At 44.5% G+C, this 26162-nt stretch overlaps 1 protein-coding gene across 2 annotated transcripts in view; it reads left to right on the top strand.

Annotated features, from left to right (window-relative positions):
- The first annotated feature begins 270 nt into the window (after nt 1–270).
- Nucleotides 271–26162, top strand: part of SLC3A1 (solute carrier family 3 member 1) — an 83651-nt gene continuing 57759 nt past the window's right edge. Inside the window, exons 1-4 of one of the 2 annotated variants that reach the window (XM_033935866.1) lie at nt 271–1092; nt 10268–10447; nt 11773–11927; nt 16149–16274. In XM_033935866.1, coding sequence (XP_033791757.1) covers nt 663–1092; nt 10268–10447; nt 11773–11927; nt 16149–16274 — 891 coding nt within the window. In that variant the 5' untranslated portion in view covers nt 271–662. The remainder of the gene's footprint in view (nt 1093–10267; nt 10448–11772; nt 11928–16148; nt 16275–26162) is intronic. The other variant, XM_033935867.1, reaches the window with a different exon arrangement.

The raw sequence follows: 26162 nt of genomic DNA, 5'->3' as shown, positions 1-26162 counted from the left end.
TGAGATGCCAGTGGGTAGTGCCAGCAGGGAAGAGGGCTGGAGAGAAGGAGAGGTGTTGTGAGAGGCACGTCCTGTAGGCAGTCAGCTAATGCCAGCGACGCTCCTCCTCCCCAGTGTGCCATGGCACTCCTGAAATCTCAGGAGGCACACTAGTGCGATACACAGTGCAATACAATGCTGTAAGGTGTTAATTTTAAGTGTTCTGCGTGAATATATTTTCAAAACAAATAGGCTTTTATAAAGCTGCTGGACTTGAAAGTATTCACTAGTCTCAGGAATCTCAGCATTTTGAAGGAGCCCCTTTGTTCTGTTTTTTTAAATAATTAATTTGGCAAGGTTTAGCTTCACTTACAAAGCAGGGCTTAGAAAATCTCTCACACAGGTCCATTGTAGAAGTGATCTATGAAAAGTTTGTTCATACAGAAGGATTCAGAATAAGAAGATGCCCTCGAGAAGGTTTTCTGTAATGTAAAACAAAGCAAAGGTTACTGTCTACTTTTATGTTCTCCTGCTGACTGTACTTTAACCTAGCAGGATTGCTTAAGTCAGTCAAGTAACTGAAACATCGCAGTTATTGGGAGCCTGACTTAAGACGACTTCTCTGACATACCTTTACAAAAACTTTGGAGAAAAGGGATTTGAGTACGTAGAAGCTTTCCCAAATGGCCAAAGTAATGAAGAAAAATGCCACTGAGCTGAAGCAGAAAAATGGTCTGGAGAATAATGGATTAGTTCCAGACGAGGAATGTTTGGAAACAGAGAGTGACAGCAGCCAATCTCTGCACCCACAAAATTGTTCAATTAACATCCAGGCACCGGTGGACTTGAAAGAAGATTCTATTGTCTTAAAACCTTATGCTGGTATGCCCAAAGAAGTATTGCTCCAGTTTTCATGCCAGGCTCATTATAGAGTGACTAGAGAGATCATTTTCTGGCTTATTATTGTAGCTACACTTGTGATTGTGGCTGCTACAATTGCCATTATAGCCTTGTCTCCAAAGTGCCTTGAGTGGTGGCAAATTAGTCCTATATACCAGGTTTATCCAAAATCTTTTAAAGACAGTAACAGCGATGGAAGTGGTGATCTGCCAGGTAGGTATCAAATTATTTTTCTGTGTTTATACCTGCAACTGAAAACAGCCTCTTAATCATATCACTCCTCTCCCCCACCCTCATTATTGTTAACTGTCCATTGCATTGAGGGTGCAGTTTCAAATCTTGCTGTTGCCTGATCAGACTATTTAGACTGGTCCCATATATTTAGCAAAGCTTCTGATTTCTTATGCTTCCTGCTGTTTCCTAAGAACTGTACATGTACAAAGTAATAGTCTAACTCCCCTGCCCAACCTCCACCAATTTTAAAGTTACTAGGAAGTTGGCCTTTAGTTACCATTCCCTGAAGACCTTAGATTATTTCCAGCCCTGTTGATTGAAATTTAAAATGGCATTAAACACTTCGTTCTTCTCCAAAATATATTTTACTTTAAAGTCTTTGGCTGGATGGCTTGTGTTTTTGGAGGTCAGTTCATCATGTTTTCACTGTAGTTCCTGTATGTTTTTGTCTTTATTACTATGGTATTAAACCGTAATTTGGCTAGATAGAAGTCCAAAAGATGGCATAAACTGGCACTTGGATGTCTTACTAGTTGAAACATTCAAGTGGGCATTTTTGAAACTGACTTTCTAAATGTCTTTTTGGTCATTTTGTCTCCAGTATTTAAATATTAAGGGTGTGCTTTTGTACAATCCCACTTTATTCTGGGACTAGTGGGTTAATTCCGTCTACCCTCCAGGACTTGTAGGAAGTCTTATATTCGTCTCACCTCAGCACTGTTCCCTCAAGAATCAGTTTCTTTCCTACAAGGCAGGCAGTAGGAGATTGTCTTTTCTGCTCGTGTTTAATTTCATTCAAATTCAGTCTTTTCGTTCGTGGTTTTCACTCTCGTGATGTGGAGGTCCCCTGCGGGAACAGTTCTGACTGTGGGAGATCGCAGACCTTTGGAAAAGTCTGCTTCCAGGGGGTTGGCTGCCTGCCATTGCACCCTCCGGACAGCCTGCATTTCAGATCGAGGCTCAGGGACCATTTCCTTGGGAACTTGCTCAGGTTCATCTGCTAGTGGGTCGAGCACAGGCTGCGTGGCTTCGTGGAGGTGTGCCAAGGATTGGAGCCAAACTGTATTTCTGCAGAGGTACCCATCCATGAATATCTGGCAAGTGGGGCAGTCCAAAGATTTGAAGTCTAGCTTGCCTGCTTCCTAACACAGAGGATCTCCCTGTAAGCTGTTTCAGCTGTCTCAGCAGTGATTTTCCAGTCATCACATGTCACAGTGAGTAAAGGCTGACAGCCTGAATCAGCAATTTTGGGGGATCATAAAAAGGGGGTTTGTGCAGTGTCCCTGCATGTCCTAACCCCCCCAAAAAAATCCTAAAATCACCATTTTTGAAGGCTTCTGGTATTTTTCACGGGCTTTTTTTATGCAAAATTAGCACCCGCAGTGGCCATCTTGGATTTTCCTGAGTTAGAATACAAGTTATTTTTAGCACTTGCAAGCTTAGTTTTTGCAAGAAAACCACTCAGATGGGCTCCCCAGGGCAGGATGTGGTGGATTCATGCCTTTTTTTACAGTGGATGGCTGTTGGGTACGCAGCCATGTTTCACGTGCATTGTGGCCCACAAGAGGGGTGAAATTCGCTTGGACTCTGTGCCTTCAACCTCTGAATGGGGTCTTCTTGCTATTTCTGAGCTGGTACCTGTGAAAATGGCCTCTTGGGGGGAGGGCGCGGCCCGGCCCTGGAGAGTGCACAGGTGGTGCTCCGGCAAAATGCAAGCGCACTTCAGGGAAAAATCTCACAGCTCCTCCAAACATCCCAGAAAGGATCAGCAGGAGCTGGCTTCCACCCTGGAGGATGGGTTCCCCTCCCCTCACTTTATTATTATGTATCTTGCTTACTTGACTAAGAAATCTCTGCCTGTCACACTTCCTCAGGCATCCTAGCTGATCGCAGAGACCCCTCCCCCTTTGGATCAAGGTCTTGCCTCTTGTCCCCCTTCTGGGGTCCTTGTCAGTACACCGGTCTTGCCTGCGGTTGCTCCTGATACTCTTACAATGCCTCTGCTTATGCAGATGGGCACCATGGCTGCTGGAGATTTAGCAGCCCTGGAAGATCTCCAGGATCAGGATCTGAGTGGGGCCCTGGATTTGGGGGAGGATTCCAATGTGTGCAGATTTTTCAAGCCTGCACATTTGGTGGATTTGATCTCTGAATCTCTTGAGGATTTGAAGCTCAAGCTGCAGGCTGAGCAACCTGTTACTGTGGAATGTTCCCTCATGAGTGACCAGAGGCCACAATCCGCCTCTTTTCCTGATCATTCTGACATAGTTCAGATCCTTATAGATATTTGAGAGGCGCCTGAGGTTCCCTTGAAATGTGCTCGCACCATGTCTCTGCTTTATCCCATGGCGGATGCTTTTAACAAGCGTTTCACTACCCTGAAGCGCACACTTCTCTTCCCAGTGACGTAGGGGATGGTTCTAAAGGATGTCCAGGACTGGTGTGTGGATTTTATACTTAACTGCCTGTTTGACTCGGCTGCCGCTGACATAAAGGCAGCGTTGGCCTCTTCCTTCGTGGCCAGAGCTTGCCATTACAAGCTCCGCCATGACCTGGATTTTCTGGTTTCAGGTGTGAACTATATGGCTGACGCCCTGTATGACATGTTCAAGGTTTTCTCTAAGCTGTTTGTCTGCCTATTCCATCTTGGCTCACAGGATGCTGTGGACCCATCAGTGGTCTGGTGATTTGTCCTCTAAGGCGACCTTGACTTGGTTGCCCTTCAAGGGTCAACTTTTGTTTGGCCATGGGTTGGATGACCTTATAGACAGTGTGCAGGATTACAGACTTAAGTCTTTGCCTGTGAATAGGTCCTGCCCCTCCAGGGGTTCGGGGAACTCTAAATTTCATCCCTTCAGACGTTCTCATCCATACTTGGGACATCCAGCTGGCCACCGGCCCTCTTCAGCTGCTAGACTGCAGTTCAGCGGTCCTTGGTGCCATCCACCCATGGGGAGTCGTCCGGCGGGGCCTGCGAAGAAAAAATTCTGATGATAGGCCAGTCCCTTCCCTTCTACGCATATGGGGACAGTGGTTGGCCTTTCTGGTCGAATGGCAGATCATTATCACCGACCGTTGGGTCATAGAGGTCCTCTAGAATGGCTACAAACTAGAGTTTCTCTGTTCTCTGACTATTTCCTGGATTCCCTGGTGGGCTGCCCCAAGAAGGCAACTCGGTTACAGGCCACAGTCTGCAGATTGCTGGATATTGCGGCTATAGAGCCCGTTCCAGAGCAAGACTTGGACTCTGAGAGATACTCAATATATTTCAATGTTCCAAAGAGAGGCTACAGAATTGGAGACTGATTCTGGACCTCAAACAGTCAATGTGGCGCTACGAGTGCCTTGCTTCCACTTAGAGACAGTGCGCTCAGTGATCACCATGGTGGCTCTGGGGGAGTTTCTAGCCTCCCTGGATCTGACAGAGGTGTATCTCCACAGTTCCATTTTTCCAGACCACCAGAAGTATCTGAGGTTCCACGTCCTGGAGCAGCATTTACAGTTTGCGGCTCTGCCCTTTGGATTGGCAACGGTGCCCAGGACATGCACCAAAGTGATGGTGGTGGCGGCAGCAGCCCATCTTTGTATTCTGGGTATCTTGGGGAGTGTGTGGCACAGTGGTTAAAGCTATAGCCTCAGCACCCTGGGGTAAGGGTTCAAACCCACGCTGCTCCTAGTGACCCTGGGTAAGTCCCCTATTGCCCCAGGTACATTAAATAGATTGTGAGCCCACCAGGACAGACAGGAAAAAATGCTTGAGTATCTGAATACATCAATGTAAACTGTTCTGAGCTCCCTTGGGAGAACAGTATAGAAAACTGAATAAATAAATAAATATCAGAATGACAGGTTTATCAGAGCCCCCTCGGAGCCCGAGGGGCGTCAGCGCCTGGGCTGGGTGATCAGCTTCAGGAAGAGTCACCTCGAGCTGACTCAGGATTTGGAGTATCTGGGAATTTGCTTTCACATGAGCCAGAACAAAGTGTTCCTGCCCGTGCCTCTTCAGGTTATCAGGGACCTTATGGCCACTCTGGTCTCAACGACCTTCTGGCCACTCTGGTCTCAACGGCCTGGCAGTAGCTCTAGGTTCTGGGGACTATGATGATGATGATCGAAGTGATCCTTTGAGCCAGAGCCCATATGCATCCACTGCAGAATGCTCTGAATTTGTGCTGGAGTCCACAACAGGACCCATTATATGCACCCCTGCCCTGGATAACAGTGGCATGGAATAGTCTTGCCTGGTGGCTGCGACCTCTGTCGCTCTCCAGAGGTCTTCCCCTCCGGATTTCAGAGTGGGTGATTTTGACCACGGATGTGAGTCTCAAAGGCTGGGGGGGGGATGGTGCCTGATGTGTAACACTGGCCTTGTTCAAAGCCGGGGGGTTCCCTCAGAGCACAAGTGGTCAATCAATTGCCTGGAACTTTGGGCGATTCTACTGACTCTCCTCTACTTCGAAGGTCATCTTCATCATCAAGCCATCTGAGTCTTTTCAGACAATGCCACGGTGGTAGCTTATATCAAGTGGCAGTGGGGGCACCAGGCGTGCCTCCCTAAGCATGGAGGCTCAGCTTCTCTTCCTGTCATTGGAGAGACACCTAGTGGTGCTGTCAGTAGCGCACATGGCCAGAGTGGACAACGTTAAGGTGGATTTTCTCAGTCGTCAGACTCTGGACCCCAGAGATGGGTCCTTATCTCAAAGGGTGTTTGATTGCATAGTTGCACAGTGGGGGTGTCTCACATTCAACCTCGTGGCATCTGTGGCCAATAAAAAGATTGATTGGTTCTTTAGTTGGCATCGTGAAGCCAGCAGCGAAAGTCTGAATACTCTGGTTCAGCCCAGGCCACAAGAAGGTCTCCTATATGTCTTCCCTCCATGGCCTATGATAGAGTGTCTGTTGCTTGGACATACAGATAAACGATTTTTGAAAAAAATAAATAAATTTGGATGTACTGTTTGAGAATGGACATTTTGGTGCTGCTGATTTTGGGTGATTAGCACCCTAGGTTAGACATTTCTTTTGATTATGCCCCTCTAAGTCTCTGGAATATGAGGCTTGCTACAAGTCCTGGTAGGTAGACAGAATTAACCAAGTAGTCCCAGAATAAAGTGTGGATTTACAAGAAAGAAAATTAGAAAAGGTAAGAACCTAATCTTTCATTTTGAGCTGGATTGGTTCGGATTTAATATTTGGACGTTTTACAGCAATAAACATTTTACAAAACGTCCAGGGCACAGTTTGGACATTTTGGGCTAGACCTGTTTTTAAAATGTATAAGTACCAAAAAGACCAAAACTGACCAGATGATCACTGGAGGGATGAAAATATGGCCCCCACACACTCCCCCAGTTGTCACTGACCACTTCCCACCCCCAGATATCTGCAAATATCTCTGACAGCTACAGATACTATGGCCAGTCCTAGTAGAGCTGTAAGGAAATCTTTGGAGTTGCCTGGTGGGCAGTACAGTGGACTGCATAGAAGGGGACCCGATCCCATATGCCACCCTAACTAGTACATTTGAGGTGGAACCTGTGAGCCCACCCAAAAACCTGCAGGCATAAGAGTTATTGGTGTGGTAGACAGTAATGCTGCCCGATTCAAGGAAACATTTTTTTTTTCAATTTGGCCCATTGAATTGATTTTCCTGTCCAATTGGGCATTCTTTTTTTCAAACGTCCTGGTGGGCTTATTTTTTAGCCTTTCCACCCCCCCCTTTTCCCTCTCCAACCCCATTCCAATGCTATGGTGTAAACAAAATAAAAAAGTCTTTTCCTCTCTCTGTTATGTCCTAGTTCACGCTTGCTAACAGCAGCTCTGGCAGAAAACACATTTCAAATCTGACATATTGTAATCACAAAATAGAAAATTATTTTTTTCTAACTTTCACTGCCATATCCAATGTTTGTTTCTTTCCCACTATCTACCATATCTCTCTCTCTGCCTTGTGCCCTGGGTCAAATATTTCTTCACACAATGTGTAATTAAACTCTGGAATTTGTTGTCGGAGAATGTGGTGAAATTAGCTTAGCAGGGCTTGGATAATTTCCTAAAATAAGAATCCATAGGCCATTATTGATATGGCTTGGGGAAATCTACTGCTTATTCCTGGAATAAGCAGTATAAAATCTGTTTTATTACTTGGGACCTGGGTTTGCCACTTTTGTAAACAGGATACTGAGCTTGATGGACCTTCAGTATGTCCCAGTATGGCAATTCTTATGTTCTTATGACTATAACTACTACAAAATACAGCAGTAAGACTAATTCTCAAAAGGAATAATATGATAGGGCAAGTCCACTATTAGAACAATTGTACCGGCTGCCAATGAAAAAACGAATCCAGTTCAAGATAGCCTGCATGGTTCTCAAAATGATCTTTGGAGAAAACTCAGATAGGTTGCCTTCTGATATTGAAGTCCCACATTCCTCCTTCAATTCACATATATTGCAATGCTTCAAACTAAGTTCAGCAGAAAAAGACGTTTGAGGCTAACATTGAATACCAAGGACCTCTCATTTGGAACAAACTGCCAACATACCTAAGACAACCCACCACCTACCTTGACTTCCAGAAGAAACTTAGAGCATATCTTCTCTCTATAGCCACTCTCTTATCCTTCACCTCTCCTTTCTAACACCACCTCTTCCTTTTAACAATGTAACTTCAAGAACTTGATCTAAATCTTATTGTAAACTGCATAGATTCCTTGCAGGAAATTGCAGTATATAAGACACTATATTGAATTGTCTTGTATAGCTGGTCTCTTCAATTAACATCCAATCATAAATTTGGAATATGGCTGCATTTTGTTTCTAGGTCCATATTTGGTTCATTAGTCATATGATTTCTTGTCAATCTTACTTGATTAGTAATTTTCCCTAACATTAAGAATAAAACAAAAACATAAAGGAAAAGAAATAATACCTTTTTTATTGGACTAACTTAATGTAGTTTATGATTAGCTTTCGAAGTTAACATCAGCAAATCTATAACACTGGCCAACACTCATTTTGGCGCTTCAAATGTTTAGACCTGTTTCTGGGTATATTTGACCTGCTGATTCAAAATATGGCCCCAGTTTTCTCCTATCAGCTCTAGTTTTTGATACAGAACATGTGCCATATACCATTCTTCACAGATGCCTAGTGTCACCTAACAAACCCCCTTTTAATAAACCATGATAGCGGATATTAGCGCAGGGAACATCGGGAGCAGCTTGGAGCATTCAGCGCAGCTCCCTGTGTTAATAACCGCTATTGCGGTTTAGTAAAAGGGGGGGGGGGGAGGGTAAATTTTGCACCCAACTCAATTGTTTTTTAATTGGTTAAATGACATAGTAATTGACCATGCCATTAAAAACTGATTAAAAAGCAATTTTTATTACCAATTAAGGTTGTGTGTGGATATCAGCGCAACACAAGAGGTGTCCTCTGACACCTAATGATACCTACCTGAAAAGTAGGCATGGTTAAGGACAGAGAATAGGCATGGTAAACTTAGATGTTGCCTAATATACTGGTACCTACCTCAACATGTCATCTTATGGCTACCGTTTGAATCCAGAGTCATATTCAAGTTTGCTTGCTTCTGCTACAAAACAGTACTCGGTTTATCCCCAACCTACCTCAACCCGCACTTCTACCTGAGTTGCAACACTAAGAACTCCCGCAGAATTCATCTGTTCGCCTTCCCCTCATTAAAACTATGTCACCTCAAAAGGTTCTTCGACAAAACCTTCGCTTTTCAAGCGGCTAAACTGAACCCATGGCTAGCCCAAATGGTGCTCGAGGCCCCCACCTACCTCGACTTCAGAAAGCTACTCAAAACTCACCTTTTCCACGGACACAACCCCTGATACCCTATCCTCTACAATGCACTGAACTCCCCTCTCTACTATGCACTGAAATCCCCTCTCTCTCCTTCTTACTGTAATATCCCTTCCCACTACCCTCAACCTTTTCTTCCCTTCTCCAGCTAACCTTAATGACATCATTCTATGTCAATTGTTCTTTATTGTTGTTATCTGTAAACTCTGATATGTTTATAATTTGATAAATTGCTGTGAACCGCCTAGAACTCTCTGGGTATGGCGGTATACAAGAATAAAGTTATTATTATTATTATTATTAAGTCTGCTTAGATACTGCTACACATGATTCTTTAAAGGACACCTAGCGGTTCATAGACAACCACGCAGACTGGCACCTACAAGTTAGGTGTCTACCTTAATATCAGTTTATGGACTTTCTAATAATTCCTAACATTCTGTTTGCTTTTTGGACCTCTGCCACATGCTAAACTAAACTAAACCTTAAGTTTGTATACCGCATCATCTCCTTAAAGATAGAGCTTGGCACAGTTTACAGGTAATTCAATAAATGAGGGAAGGACATAAAAAATTAGAGGTTATGAAGAGGATAGCTAGCTTTACATTTTAAATAGATAGCTTTACGTTTTGGAGAAAAGCCAGGTTTTCAGATGCTTTCGGAATAATTGGAATGAGCCCAGGTTCCGCAGCGGGGCAGGGAGGTTGTTCCAAAGCTCAGTGAATTTGAAGAAAAGGGATTTCCCTAATTTGCCTGCATACATGATGCCTTTTAATGAGAATGAGAAAGAGAAAGAGAGAAAAAAAGAAGAGAGAGAAAAAAAGGAGAGAGAGGAAGAAAAACTAAACAAAACTAAACCTTAAGTTTGTATACTGCATCATCTCCATAAAGATAGAGCTCGGCACGGTTTACAGGTAATTCAATAAATGAGGGAAGGACATAATAAGAAATTAGAGGTTAAAGATTTTTAGGCTGTTTAAAAAAGTTAATAAATAAGGTTTGCCTTTTATGAAATTAAAATGGTTTCTGTCAGTGAACCTACAAATTATCTTCTATTGCAAGCTTTAAGTCACCCAGAGAAATGTCTTCTCTCAGAACTCCCTCAGAAAAAGATTACCTGGGATCTTTCCTCTATGTATCTTGGTTCTAGGGGAAATGCTTCTAACAGCCCATTTGATAATTAATACAGTAATCAATCTGCCCTAGTGATTTTTGCGGCTATTCTACCTTCCTAACATGTTTATTTAACATTGTAGCACTTCTTAGTATCCTATTTTTATGTGTCATTTTTCTCTTGTTAAGAAGCTTTTATCTCCAATAGGTATTCAAGAAAAACTGGATCATATTGTGTATCTGGACGTAAAAACTATCTGGATTGCTCCATTCTTTAAGTCTTCAATTAAAGATTACCATTATGCCATTGAAGACTATACAAGTATTGATCCCATTTTTGGAAGCATGGCAGACTTTGAAAGTTTGCTGGCTGCCATACATGATAAAGGTAGGCAGGAGTGAGAACTTCTATGAACATGTTCAAGAAAATGAATAAATCAGAAATCTTAAAATGTATACATAGTGCCTCGCTGTCTTTTGAGACTTGTTCAGTGTCGCAGTGTCTTAGTGACATACAACCCTTCTGTGTAGAACTCAGGGTTGAGCCTTGGAGAGAAAAAAACATACTCCTGGCATAAGAAATACCTACTTGTTTTGGAATGCTTTAAATTAGGGGTGCCCACAGTTTTGTGGCATGTGAGCTATTTTTAAAATGACCAAGTCAAAATGATCTACCAACAATAACATTTTAAAAAACACAAAGCACACTGTACACAGAGAAAATGTTAATTATCATTTCTAGTCGGGGTTTTTTTTTCAGAGGTCAAGGCAGATGACTTTAAAATATGCAATGTCACCTCAGTAACAACTATACAAAAAAAAGACAAATATACCCCTTCCCTTTTACTAAACTGCGATAGCGTTTTTTAGCGCAGGGAGCTGCGCTGAATGCCTCTCGCAGCTCCCAATGCTCACAGGCTCCCTGTGCTAAAAAAACACTATCGTGGTTTAGTAAAAAGGGGCCATAGTGTAAAATATAGACAGCAGATATAAATTCTCAAAACAGACACATTTTGATCACTAAATTGAAAATAAAATAATTTGTCCTATCTTTTTGTCTGGTGATTTCATGAGTCTCTGGTGGCACTTCCTTCTGTAAATCCAATATTTTTTTCTGCCCCTCCCCTTTTCTTTCTGTCTCTATTCCCCTGCCCCCCTCTTTATTTCTGTCTTTCTCTCTCCCCCCTGTCTGCCTTTCTCTCTCCCCCTGCCCCCCTCTTTATTTCTGTATTTCTTTATCTCTCTCCCCTGCCCCCCAAACCATCACGCCAATTTCTCCACTTCCCCTGATTCTTTCTCTCTCATTGCCCCCCTCCCAAGCCACCCCGCTGATTTCTCCCTGCTTCCCCGAGCCAGGCCTGGTGCGTACAAGCGCTGGACCCACAAGCTTTCACCTCCGACATCAATTCTGATGTCAAAGAGGAAGTTCCAGGCCAACCAGGCAGCGATTGGCTGGTCCAGAACTTCCTCTCCGACGTCAGAATTGACATCGGAGGTGAAGACTTGTGGGTCTAGCGCTTGTAAGCACCTGGCCTGGCTTGGGGAGGAAGGAAGAACAAGATAGCAAAGGCATCGCGATCAACTCGTGTTGCCTTTGCGATCTACTGGTCGATCGCGAGCGACCAATTAGGCACCCCTGCTTTAAATAATGAAATCTTGATGGAAAATTCTTTTACAAGCTTCCATTATAAACTGTTGTCTTTGCTTTACAAGGTTTAAAACTGGTGATGGATTTAATACCTAACCATACAAGTGATAAACACAGGTGGTTTCAATTAAGCCGGAATCGAACTGGAAAATATACAGATTACTACATCTGGCAGGATTGTACATTTACAGGTGATCGAGCCATTGCACCTAACAACTGGGTAAATATTCGCCTTGTCCTTGAGTTGAAAATGTGAATGGGCATGTTAGCCAAGTGCAATAAAGATTAGTAACAATAAAGATTAGTAACAAACAGAAATTGGGAAAAAAATGTACTACTTTTTATTATCATCAGCAATGTAATTCAAAGCAGCTGCACAGAGGTAGTACATTCATCTTTCATATAGTTCTGGCTATGAGGTCTGGGGTTGGCGGTATGATTACCATATAGTATAAGACAACTTCTACATGGAGCAGAGGAGTAGCCTAATAGTCAAGTAATGGAAAGCTGCTTCTTTGACCTGGATCGGTAGCATGGAATGTTGCTACTCCTTGGGTTTAGGCCAGGTACTAGTGACCTGGCTTGGCCACCATGAGAATGGGCTACTGGGCTTGATGGCTATTCTTATGTTCTACTATGGTTCCTTATGACCCTGGGTAAGCCACTTAACCCTCTATTGCCCCAGATACAAAACCATAGATGATCAAAACAACAGACATCAAAGTGTTTCGGAAAGAAATCAAAACATTTCTTTTCAAAAAACACGTCCTTACTTAATATTCCCCTCCTCAAACGCACATGCACTCTCCCCAGCAAATAACACACTAGTCATCCCCTTGAACCTCATTTACCAAAAATATCCAAACTCCTAAATAAGTATCTCCCTTAGGTATCCATTTAACCTTCTCCTAAATAAGCATCTCCCTTAGGTATCCACTCAACTGATTCCTTCAAAGTTAGGTATCTTTCTTCAGTTGCCTATATTGTTTTCCCCACTGAACCTTGTAACTACTTGAACCCTGTCAAGTTATTCTATCGATAAATTCAGATATCTTATACTTGTATTTCTATACCACAACATGTAATTTACTTAAATCGTTGTAATGTAATTCTCTCGGTAATGTCCTGATCTCTTTTAACTGTAATCCGCTTAGAACCGCAAGGCACAGGCGGAATAGAAATCACTAATGTAATGTAATGTAATTGTGAGCAACTAAGGACAGAGAATGTAACTGCATATAATAAAATGTAAACTGCTTTGGTCGTAGATCAAATCCATGATCCTGCACCCTCTTACATCTGTTTGTGGATTGTGATTTGTGCAGTTTCTATAGAGACTTGGGTAGAAGCTCACCACATTAAACTAGGGATTTTCAATCCAGTCCCTGGGATGTAACTGCCAGACAAGTATTCAGGATATCCACAATGAATATGCATGAGATAATTTTGCATGCAAGTCTTGTGCATAATCATTGCAAGTATCCTGAAAACCTGACTTGCTATGTGTGTTTTGAGGACTGAGTTGAGAACACCTGCTCTATACAGAAGTATTTTGAGAGGTAATGGAGGTGGCAAACTAGGCATGGGGTAGAGGTAGACCACAGTGGCATTGCCATATATCATTCTCATCATGTCACAGCCCTTCCCTTCTTCCATACTAACTACATACTAACAGAATCTTTCACCTTAGTCACACATGCAGAATGTGGACAGACCCTCTCCTAATATGGAATAAGGAACCACTGAATAGAAAAAGTAAAATGCAGACAAAATCAGAAATAGAAACCCCCAAATGAAGTTTTTTAACAATGGAATACTGGAAAAAAGAGAGAGAAAAATGCATTTCCTCCAGTATTTTGCAAAATACAAGAATAGAGATGCACATTACCTTGGCTTGCATTCCAGAGCCGGAACGCAGCATTCCCTCGGCCAAGCTCCACCCACTTTTGATTCCACTTCCTACATAAGCTCCTACCCGTCTCTACGAAGTAGCCGAGATGCCTTTCCTGCCTGCCCTCTACCAATCAGGGCTAGAGGGCGGACCTATGCACAACTCTTCCCACCCATGGACATCCAGGCAGCAGTGGTGCCGGCATGGGTTGGTGCGTGTTGTTTGCTGCTGGAGGTAAGGGCTTGGGGGGGGGGGAACGCGCTCGTTGATCAAGTCAATGCTCGTTTTGCGAGTTCAAATTTGCTCGAGTGTTTTGCTCGTCTTGCAAAACACTCACAAACCGCATTACTCGCAAACCGAGGATTGACTGTACTAGAAACAAATCACTCCATTTGGTCAGTACACACCAACACCAGATAAAGTATTCTAAGGCGAAAGAAAAGCCTCAGACATGGCATCACTGGCAAAAAAACTTCCGTATATAACTGGCAGGTGGGAGCCTGAAAATAGTCAAAACTAACTAGAAAAAAACAAGCTAGTTAGAAAAGAGCCAGGCCAACAATCATTTTGTGACTTATAAGCCACTGCTTCAGGGCCATTGATACCAATGCTCCAGACTATCGATTCGCAGAGTAAAACTCCTGCTTACTACCCAAAGATGACACATTCCAACTTTTAAAAACTGAAAAGAAATATATTTTTTACTTTTATTGTCTGTGTATTTTATTTTTCTTATTTGGGTGGATCCAATCACTCTCTTCCAGTTTTTTCTTATGTCAGTCTTTTCTTAAGTCCTTTTTTTTTTATCTGTTCTTTGTAACGTCTCCATCTGATGCTGACTTTTCTTTCTTTATTGCTTTTTACTACTTCTAAATTCACTCGTATCTAGATTTTACTCATGTTTTATCCCTTATTTTTGCTATTTCTCACCGTCTAGTTCTGTCTCCTCCTGTTCACCTCTCATCTACCTATTGACTTTCCTTCTCTCTCTCCCCAACCCCCTTTCCAGAACTCCTACTGTTTCCTCTGTTTCTCTTCTTCCTCAGTTTCCTATACCCCTATATCTTCAACTCACTCCCTACCCCGCATTTCTACCCTATGTACTCATCTCTGCCCTTTATTGTGTCTCATCTCCTTACCAGCCCTACTTCTTCCCTGTAATTTATTCCATCCTTGGTCTTCACATCATGCTTTTATCACTTTCCTTCTACCCAACCTCCTATTGCTCCTCTTTCACTATCTTTCCTGCCTCACTCATTTTATCTTCTCATATCCCTCCCATCCCTTTTCATTACTTCCAGCCCTCCTCCCTATTGAGCTGTAGCAATCGAGGCTAAAATAGTCAGGGACATTTATAGCTTAGGCATGTATGTTCATGTTTTATAAATATTTAATTTATTTTTCACATTTATATCCTGCATTATCCCAGGACAAGCAGACAGCATATTCTCACATGTGGGTGATGCTATCCACGGAACCTGGTACAGACAGTGCAAAAAGTGTACTGTCATTTTAAATCTTTGTAAGGTCTCGAGACTACCTGTACTATACATGTGCTGGTGCCTTCCTGCCCGATGGCTCATGGAGCCATCAGTTCTCAGTTTTCCGTAGAGCTGAAAAGCTGTGGGTTTCTTTGGAGTCAGTCCAAAAGCACATCAAACTTGTTTTTGTACTTTCCCGATAATTATTTTTGTCATTATTTTACTTTGTCTACTTCCCTTTTGTAAAACTTTTCATTTTTCCCTTATATCCGCTACACGGAAAATACTAACGCCAGCTCTATGGAGGTGTTAGCGTCTAGCTTGCGCGCTAAAACCACTAGCGCACCTTCGTAAAAGGAAAAAATTGAAAATGTTTCTTTTCTGTAAATTTGGTCTGTTGATTATGTGTTTTGTATATTATCAACCGTTTTATGTTGTAATTCTTGGACAATATAGTTTGATTTCTTACTCGTTGTAATCCGCCCTGAACTGGCAGTAGGGTAGAGGCAGAATAGAAAGCCTGGTATAACGTATGAGCAAGCTCCTCTACATAGTAACATATTAACATAGTAGATGACGGCAGATAAAAACCCGAATGGTCCATCTAGTCTGCCCAACCTGATTCAATCTAAAAATTTGTCAGGTTTCTTTTTTTTTTCTTCTTCTTCTTAGCTATTTCTGGGCAAGAATCTAAAGCTCTGCCCACTAGGCAGTCAGGTTTGTTCTATTCTTAGCACAATGCAGTGATAGGGCTAAGGAAGAGCAGCATAGATAATCAAGCTTGTCAGGCTAAAAACTGGAAGAGAGATCCTTAGTTGCAGTATGCATCAGAATAACTGGATGGGCCAAAATGATGATTTACCTGCTGATTTCTACAATATTATTATTCATTGATTTTGTTGTTATGACGAAATGCAAAATATGTCTCCTTATATAGAAGCATACAAGCAGAAAGTTATAGAAATATATTACTGCGAATAAGGAAGTTAACTGACCAGTTAGGTTATTTAGTAGCTGTTAATAAGGTTATTTAGTAGCTGTTAATAAGGTTTATTTTTTGTATGGACAGGTCAGTGTATATGGCAACTCTTCATGGGAATATGATGATGTAAGAAAACAGTGTTACTTTCACCAGTTTCTTAAGGAGCAGCCAGATTTAAATTTACGTAATCCCACTGTAAAAGAAGAAATCAATGTGAGTATCTTATCCTGTACTGGTAAAAGTCTTGGTTTATGTGGCATATCAGTGGTCATATAGGAACTGAATAACAGTGGGTTCAAGACCTTAACTCTACCTATACAAACATAAGTGGATATATGTAAGTCGATAGTTAATAAATGTAGATCATGCTGTATATAGTTCTATTCTATGTTCAACAATGGCAGCCATCTTATTTTGTTAAACTTTGGCTGTGCTGTTTAAAAAGTATGAGGTACACAATAATAAAAAAAAGTCTAAAAACCTGCCTAAATTTGCACTTGGACGATCAAAAACACAGGTCGTCCAAGTACCAATAATGGAACAGGGTTTTAGACGTATCTAAAACCAGCTTAGGCCTTTTCCCTGCCTCTGTGCTTCCTGAGAGAAAAGGGGCACTTTTGGAGGAGTGGGTAAGAAGGGAGGTGGATGGGATGTGGGTCGACCTACACTTAGTTGTCTGACAGGGGAGATATGATTCAGATGTTCAGATACTTGAAAGGTATTAACATAGAACAAAATATTTTCCAGAGAAAGGAAAATGGTAAAACCAGAGGACATGATTTGAGGTTGAGGGGTGGTAGACTCAAGAATAATGTTAGGAAATTCTTCTTTATGGAGAGGGTGGTTAATACCTGGAAGGCGCTCCCGAGGGACATGGTGGAGAGGAAAACAGTGACAGAGTTCAGAAAAACATGGGATAACCGAAAGGATCTCTAATCAGAAATAATGGTTCAAAATACTGAAGGGAATAGACTTAGTAGATAAAGATAGACTGTTCACCCTCTCCAAGGTTGGGAGAACGAGAGGGCACTCTCTAAAGTTGAAAGGGGATAGATTCCGTACAAACATAAGGAAGTTCTTCTTCACCCAGAGAGTGGTGGAGAGCTGGAACGCTCTTCCGGAGTCTGTTTTTGGGGAAAACACCCTCTAGGGTTTCAAGACAAAGTTGGACAAGTTCCTGCTAAACTGGAACATACGCAGGTGAGGCTGGACTCATTTAGAGCACTGGTCTTTGACCTGAGGGCCACCGCGTGAGTGGACTACTGGGCAGGATGGACCACTGGTCTGACCCAGCAGCGACAGTTCTTTTGTTCTTATGTTTATTTTGAAATACTAAGGCCAGTACTGGGCAGACTTGCACGGTCTGTGCTCATATATGGCCATTTGGTTGAGCATGGGCTGGGCTGGGTTAGATGAGCTGGAGTGAGCTTTGACAGAGAATTCAGTAGATGGATCCTAAGCCCAGAACCGGGTATAGCTTTGGGTTCTGCTCCAGGATAGCTAAGAAGAAGGAAAATTTAAATTAAATCAGTAATTTAAAGAGAGGGCAGACTGGATGGAACATTCGGGTCTTTATCTGCCGTCATTTACTATGTTACTGGAAAAAAACAGACAAGCGGGACTGCTAAAGAATTCTACACAGAAACTACATACAAACACAATACTGTACCTTGGTCACAAGCAAAACACAGATAAACTCTTACCAAATATAGGCATAAAAGATCACAAATTAGAAATAGAAATAGGAAGACAAAAATTGAACTGGAAACACCAAGAAGTATGTACCACAGGATGGGAGAAATTAAAACAGAAATACATTTGCTCATTTCCTAAACAAACTTACAAATACATCCGTGATGCACATTTCTCAGCTCTAACATATTCTACTTAATAAATTCAAAATTACTATTTTCTGTCTTTGTTGGACATTTAATTTTTCCAAGCATGTTCTTGTCTTCTGTCTTCTGCTCTCTTTCCAATGGTTGCTGTTCATTTGTTCTTTACTGGCTTACTACATCTGTCTCTGACATATTTCTTCTTTCTTTTCTCTCTGCACTCTTCAGTCTTCTGTTTACCTAACAACTTTACATTTCCTCCTTTCACTCCCTAGCTTTCCCATTTCTCTTGCCTCTCTCCTTCCCTGGTTACCCCATTCCCCACCACAACACTTCTACCCTCTATATTCACCATCTTCTTATCACTCATCTCCTTGACAATCCCCATGACCTCTCCCACATGATTATACAATGCCCTGCATCTCCTCTCTCTCCCCCTCACCTATACTTGTAGCACAGCATCTCTCTGGTCCCTCTCTCTATCAAACTTTTATAGTCCAACATTTCCCTGTCTTTCACCCCTCCTTTACCCTCATAGTCCAACATTTTCCTGTCTCCTCTCTGCCACTCCCCCCCCTCCATTTCTATAGTGCAATAGCTTTCTGTCCCCCCCCCCTAAAAATAAGGTATAACTTTAATGTTCAGCAGCTGGGAGGGGAGAGAGGCAGCAAAAAGCTCAGCCTGGTGCAAAAGATGCGACTATACCTGCATCATGCTCATACCCTTGGTCGCAAGCCCAAGCAATATATTTAGAAAGGGTGAGCTTCGATTGAAGGAGATTACTAGAAATTCAGGGGTCCAATTGATTCTGAATTATCCATGTGGTCTCAAGTGAGTGCTAAGACTAAGTCAGCATGTTATTTATTTGATAGATAATTAAAGCCTCTTCTTGCACTGACAGATTTAATGACCGTGTTTCAAGCTCTGGTTATTTATAGATTGGATTTCTGTAGTTCAGTGCTATTAGAAATGCCAAAAAAGATGTTATAGGATAATTTTATAAAGGATTTTTGTGTATGCAAAACCTGTTCTGATCTTAAGTGATTTTGCTCTTATCAGTGTGATAGTTATTTTCAGGTTTGCTGGACTGACTGTCTCAGCCTCAATCCTATTGCACTGTGGTATTCCTCAAGGATCTACTCTTGGTCCTGTTCTTTTCAATGGCTCTTTGGCACATCTCATTCAATCCTTACAGTTTCTTTGTGCAAACAAGATGCTCAGAAGTGTTTCTGCTCTGCTCTGTGGTTTTATTATTTTTGGTATTTTTTCTAAGTATTCGGTTAGAGGCTCTGTGCACAGAGGTTCCCACTTCTTGGGACCTCTGCCTGGGAGAAGATACAGACTCGCTCTGCTGAAATCTGCTGCTAGCAAGATCAGCCCTCGGGGACTCCTAGCTAGCAAGCCTGCTTTTGGATTTTTTTGAGCTCAGAGGCCATCCCCTGCATAGTTGCTCGCATCCCTGATTTATCAGGAGCTTGAGCGTAGGCTGTTTGGCTCTGTGCCAGCTTGAACGTGTTTTAGTGGGCCAGCTGTGTAGTCCTCTTCCCCTTCGCAGCACAAGGTTTTTTGGGGGTTGAGGCTCAGTCCAACCCTGGTCTGCCTGGCAGCCCAAAGACTAAGTTCATCCGGTGAACCTGTGAGGCAGATTTCTCCATTTCTCCCAGCTGCATTCCTAAGCTGAAGCAGGCAGGCACATGCACAGTGAGTAAGGGGAAAATCAGTGTGGGGGGGGGTCTCCAAAAAATGAAATTTAAAAGTTTCTGTAGCCAGAGCTAAGGTACCAAAGGTATTAAATAATTTATCTTCCTCGGTGGAAAGAAGAGTTTTAAAAAAATATTTGTTTTATTTTTCAGTTTACCGTATTTTCGCGGATATAACGCGCACCATTGTAAAACGCGCACAGGGGTATAGCGCGCAGAAATCACGATGATATGTACAAAAACTTTTCTATACCGCGCTCAGGCATATAACGCGCATGCTGCCCGACTCTCCTCTGGCCACCCCGACTCTCCTTTCGCCCTCCCCGACTCTCATCTGGTTGCCCCGACTCACCCTGACTTTCGGTGCACTGCCCCGACTCTCCTCTGGTTGCCCCGACTCACCCTGACTTTCGGTGCACTGCCCCGACTCTCCTCTGGTTGCCCCGACTCACCGTTCACCCGCCCTGACTTTCGGTGCACTGCCCCGCCTCTCCGTGCCTGTCCCCCTTGAAGTCCTGTCCCCCCTTGAAGGTCTGCCTGTCCCCCCTTGAAGGTCTGCCTGTCCCCCCTTGAAGTCCTGTCCCCCTTGAAGGTCTGCCTGTCCCCCTTGAAGATCTGCCTGTCCCCCCTTGAAGTCCTGTCCCCATCCTGAAAGCCTGATGCCCCCCCTCGACGTCCGATTCTTCTCCCCCCCCGGCAGGACCACTCGCACCCCCACCCCGAAGGACCGCCGACTCCCCGACAATATTGGGCCAGGAGGGAGCCCAAATCCTCCTGGCCACGGCGACCCCCTAACCCCACCCCGCACTACATTACGGGCAGGAGGGATCCCAGGCCCTCCTGCCCTCGACGCAAACCCCCTCCCCCCAACGACCGCCCCCCCCCCCAAGAACCTCCGCCCGTCCCCCAGCCGACCCGCGACCCCCCTGGCCGACCCCCACGACACCCCCACCCGCCTTCCCCGTACTTTGTGTAGTTGGGCCAGAAGGGAGCCCAAACCCTCCTGGCCACGGCGACCCCCTAACCCCACCCCGCACTACATTACGGGCAGGAGGGATCCCAGGCCCTCCTGCCCTCGACGCAAACCCCCCTCCCTCCAACGACCGCCCCCCCCCAAGAACCTCCGACCGACCCGCGACCCCCCTGGCCGACCCCCCCACCCCCCTTCCCCGTACCTTTGGAAGTTGGCCGGACAGACGGGAGCCAAACCCGCCTGTCCGGCAGGCAGCCAACGAAGGAATGAGGCCGGATTGGCCCATCCGTCCTAAAGCTCCGCCTACTGGTGGGGCCTAAGGCGCGTGGGCCAATCAGAATAGGCCCTGGAGCCTTAGGTCCCACCTGGGGGCGCGGCCTGAGACACATGGTCGGGTTTGGCCCATGTGCCTCAGGCCGCGCCCCCAGGTGGGACCTAAGGCTCCAGGGCCTATTCTGATTGGCCCACGCGCCTTAGGCCCCACCAGTAGGCGGAGCTTTAGGACGGATGGGCCAATCCGGCCTCATTCCTTCGTTGGCTGCCTGCCGGACAGGCGGGTTTGGCTCCCGTCTGTCCGGCCAACTTCCAAAGGTACGGGGAAAGGGGGTGGGGGGGTCGGCCAGGGGGGTCGCGGGTCGGTCGGAGGTTCTTGGGGGGGGACGGTCGTTGGAGGGAGGGGGGTTTGCGTCGAGGGCAGGAGGGCCTGGGATCCCTCCTGCCCGTAATGTAGTGCGGGGTGGGGTTAGGGGGTCGCCGTGGCCAGGAGGGTTTCGGCTCCCTTCTGGCCCAACTACACAAAGTACGGGGAAGGCGGGTGGGGGTGTCGTGGGGGTCGGCCAGGGGGGTCGCGGGTCGGCTGAGGGACGGGCGGAGGTTCTTGGGGGGGGGCGGTCGTTGGGGGGAGGGGGTTTGCGTCGAGGGCAGGAGGGCCTGGGATCCCTCCTGCCCGTAATGTAGTGCGGGGTGGGGTTAGGGGGTCGCCGTGGCCAGGAGGGTTTGGGCTACCTCCTGGCCCGATATTGTTGGGGAGTCGGCGGTCCTTCGGGGTGAGGGTGCGAGTGGTCCTGCCGGGGGGGGGATGTATCGGACGTCGGGGAGTCGGCCGGGCAAGAGGGCTTGGGCTCCCTCTTGCTCCGATCGTGGATGCGGGTGCGGGTGGGAGCGCGTGCGAGCGGTCGTTCGGGGTGGGGGTGCGAGCGGTCCTGCTGGGGGGGTGAATCGGGCGTCGGGCGGGGTGGGAACTATGTTTAAAAACTTTTGTATACCGCGCTCAGGCATATAACGCGCGAGGGGTATGCGCGGTACGTAAAATCACGTATAACGCGCGCGTTATATCCGCGAAAATACGGTAGTCTCCTGATAGTTCCATACACTTCATCCACTTTTCCTGCAATGACTTTAACCCCTTTGGAAAAGAATTCTTTTTGACCTTCAAACCAGGACATCACAGCTTCCTTGACATCTTCATCACTTGAAAACCGTTGTCCACGGAGAGATTTCTTCAAAACTCGGAACAGGAAATAATCCAAGGGAGCTAGTCAGGACTGTAGCATGGATGGTTCAGTTGCTGAAACCCACAATCTCAGATGGCAGCCTGTGATTGTTGTGGCATGTGCACCTGCACATTGTTGTGAAGAAGCAGCACGCCTGCTGTCTTTTTTTCCTTGATTGACTCCTGCAAAATGAGCATTGCGTTGGTGTAACTCTCCCCAGTTATGGTTGTCTTGTGTGGCAAGAATTCAAGAAGCAAAAGTCCTTCATCCCAGAAGACAGTTGCCATGACTTTGCCTGCAGATTTTTCTGTCATGAACTTTTTTGGGATGGGGGATGACTTGTGATTCCACTGCATTGACTCCATTTTGGACTCAAGATCTATGTGATAGACTCAGATCTCCTCTCCAGTCACCAAACGATGAAAAAAATTCACTTGGTCTTCACAGAGCATTTCCTAATTCTCCTAACAGCACTGGAGCCTCATGCCCTTCTGACATGGCATCAGCATTCTTCAAACCCATCTTGCACTAACCTTGGATATGCCCAACTTTTCATGAATTATTTTCCAAATTGTACCTGATGAGATGCTTATTTCTTCAGCTATTCAGGAAATCTTAATTTGTCTGACAAAATTAAATCTTCGACTTCCGTGCGCATTTCTGTGGAAGTTCCTTCCATAGGCCATCCAGTGTGAGGGTCATCTTCAATGGATTCTCTACCCAACTTAAACTGCTTGCTCCAAAATTTTACTTTGCAGGACGATGGGGCAAACTCTCCTTAAACTGCAGTCATGCTTTCATGGATCTCCTTTAGCTTTTTTCCCTTCTTTTGTGAGAAATTTTATCACTGAACGGTGCTCTAAATCTAGCAGGGTTTTTTTACTTGATTCACATGAGGATTCTCCTGATATCCTGTTTCTTGGAGTGTTAGACTCGCACTGAGCTTCAGCTGTGCACAAGACATGTCACAACATTCACAGACATGTTTCAACACACTTGCTACTTTCTTTCATACTCATGTAGATACATTATTGAATTCCCGTTGTACCACATCTCTAAAACCTCTTTTCCTGCAATTTTTGTACTTCAGGGACTTTCTCACGGGCCATTTTTGGCATGAATTTACTGGTAGTGGCCATCTTGGATTTTAAACAATCTTTTTTCTAAAGCCTCCATCTGCCTCAAAACCCCTCAATGTTACTTAAAATTGACAGGGATGGACCCCTCAGATCTTCCTACCCTTATATCTTGCCAGGTTTGCACTGGATGGCCAGCTGACAAGTGTCCATGCTCTGCGTGCAGTGGACGGGAGGGGTGGGAGCTTTGAGCTCAGCCTCCTCTGCATCCTCCAGGGCTGGGGATCCACAGGAGGTGTCTTCCCAAGGGAAGATCCAAGGGAAGAGACCCTTTCCAGGCCTTCCAAAGTTGCATTGGCCAAGCACAGACATGTGATAGCCACAGAGCTCAGGAAGACCAGCAGGGGTCCCTGCAAGGGTCCTTGAGACCCCCCAGTACAAGGCTTCACCCTGGATTTTGTGAGCCGTATCTAGAATGCCTATTTGAACTGCTGAGGTGGAGGCGCAGGGGACAAGGACACAGAGCTGAACTAGGAGGTTCAGCCCGACATTGACTGGGAGGATGGAAAGTCTGATTCCGTGCCTCTATTGTCGCAGAATGCAGTTTTTCTGGCAGAGTCTAGTTCTTTGCATGAGAACAGTGATCAAGAAGTGGTAGTGGCTCTGGATGAGGGGGAAGACCCCACGGTGTACCTGCTGTTCAAGGCCTCTGTGCTCTCGGGCATTATTTCTACCTTGCTACGAGAATTGAAGCTGGAAGGTCCTTCAGCCTCCTCGTTGCAGTGCTCAATTATGAGCAGCTCAGTTGCTCTGATCTCATTCTTTCCCTTGCATCCGGCCATCACAAAGCTGGTCATGGACCACTGGGTGTCGCTGGAAGGGTCCCTGCGATTGGCTAAGACCATGGCCAAGCTTTACGCAATGACTCTAGATTTCCAGCAGCTGTTTGTTCAGCCAAAGGTGGATTCGCTGGTGAAGCAGGTAACCAAACAAACCTCCTTGCCTAGTAAAGGTGATTGATGTTAAAGGATACTCGGGACCATAAAATGGATATGGTCCTCAAGAGGCAATTTAAAGCTTTGGCCTGGGGATTAAGGCAACCACTGCGGCTTCTTTGTGGCATGTGCTTGTCACACCTGTCTGTTTCAAATCCCAGCCTCAGAAGACGATAAAGATCCCCAAATACTCCAATCTGGGGTGAATTATATAGCGAATGCTCTGTATGATATCAGAGTTATGATGAGTCAAGCTATCTCTTCCCAGTGGATGCTCTGGATCAGACAGTGGGCAGGAGATTCAGCCTCTAAAGCCACTTTGAGCAGGCTTCCCTTTCAAGGGCAGATGCTATGTGGCAAGAATCTGGATCATCTGATGGCCAGAGTTAAAGACCATTGCCCTAAGGCCTTGCCCACCTTCCATACTTTCACAAAGTTTTACAGGGTTGATGTAGCGGCTCGCCTGGACACAGATTTTGGAACCTTAGTGCTGGAAGCAGGCCCATCTGTCCTGTCCCAGACTCTAGGGACTGCTTAGGTATGTCCCATTAGTTCAGAATCTCTGCTTCCATTGCATTGGGAAGAAAGATTAGGTTCTTACTTTAATTTTGACAATCTTCTTTCCTATAAACAGGTGCAGAAATCCTGAAGCCTGCCCTTCAAATGCTACTCTCATCTGCTTCCCTTTTTTTGAAGAGTACAGTGATAGACCACTGTCTGCCACAGACAGTGTATTAACAGTTGTTCAAATTCCCCTTTCAAGCAAGGTCGCAGAATGCTGAGTCTTCTGAAGTCTAAGAGCCTATCCAGAGTTGGTATGAAACTCCTTAACTGTTAGTGCAGGTTGCACTTAGGTAGGTGGCTAATGTTATTCTACCTTGTTTTGCATTTAAATGTTTATTGTGATCATATGGTTTATGCATGTTACTTACAGAACAGAACAGAGTTATAACTATTATGCGGGAAGTTTCACTGTGCCCCTCCTTTCTGTGTGTTATTTGTTTGTTACCTCCATTGCTTTGGGACAAACTGATGGGTTGCAGCATAGCCCTCTGGGAGGAGAGGTAGAGCCGTGCAGGAAGGTGATTGGCAACTTCTGCAAGAAAACTTATTAGTTCAGCATCTCTGCTGCTGTTTATAGGTGAGAAGATTATCAAAGTAAGAAGAACCTAATCTTTCTCTGAGATAGACATGGGAGAAGCCACTATTTGCCCTGGGATCAATAGTATGGAATGTTGCTGCTATTTGGGTTTTTGCCAGGTACTTGTGATCTGGATTGGTCACTGTTGGAAGTAGGATATTGTCCTAGATCAGGGGTCTCAAAGTCCCTCCTTGAGGGCTGCAATCCAGTTGGGTTTTCAGGATTTCCCCGATGAATATGCAGAGATCTATGTGCATGCACTGCTTTCAATGCATATTCATTGGGGGAATTCGGAAAACCCGACTGGATTGCGGCCCTCAAGGAGGGACTTTGAGATCCCTGGCCTAGATGGATCATTGGTCTGACCAAGTATGGCTATTCTTATCCATTCAGAGGCATCGTATGTGAAATTTAACACTAAATTGAAAACATCATATTATACTCAAGCAGTTTCTTCTTTTCAGGCAGCATCTTGTGATAAATCTGTTAGTTAGCTCTGTCTTTTACCAGCAGTTCAGGACATTATTGAAAACCTACTTATTTAAGAAATTTTTGTGATTTCTAGGTCATTTGTTTTTATTGTCACTGTTTCAATTTTCTTTTGTAAACCACATAGAACTCCTAAGGTACTGCGGTATATAAATATTTATTTAACATTTTTCTATACCGCTTAAGAACTAAACGGTTCACATGAGTTAAAACAAACATAATAATTATGTCAAACTAAAATCTTAAAATGAACAGGGGAGAACTATCTTTTCTTTTCCAAAGAACTGGTAAGTCATAAGAATGCGGTGACAAACAATTGAGTTTTTAGCTGTTCTTGAATTGAAACCAATCAATACTTTGTCACAACTGACCCACCAAAGCATTCCACATCTTAACACC

The sequence above is a fragment of the Geotrypetes seraphini genome, chromosome 3, assembly GCF_902459505.1.
Source record: "Geotrypetes seraphini chromosome 3, aGeoSer1.1, whole genome shotgun sequence".
Taxonomy (NCBI): Eukaryota; Metazoa; Chordata; class Amphibia; order Gymnophiona; family Dermophiidae; genus Geotrypetes; species Geotrypetes seraphini.
This window is presented reverse-complemented; position numbering and strand designations above follow the sequence as displayed.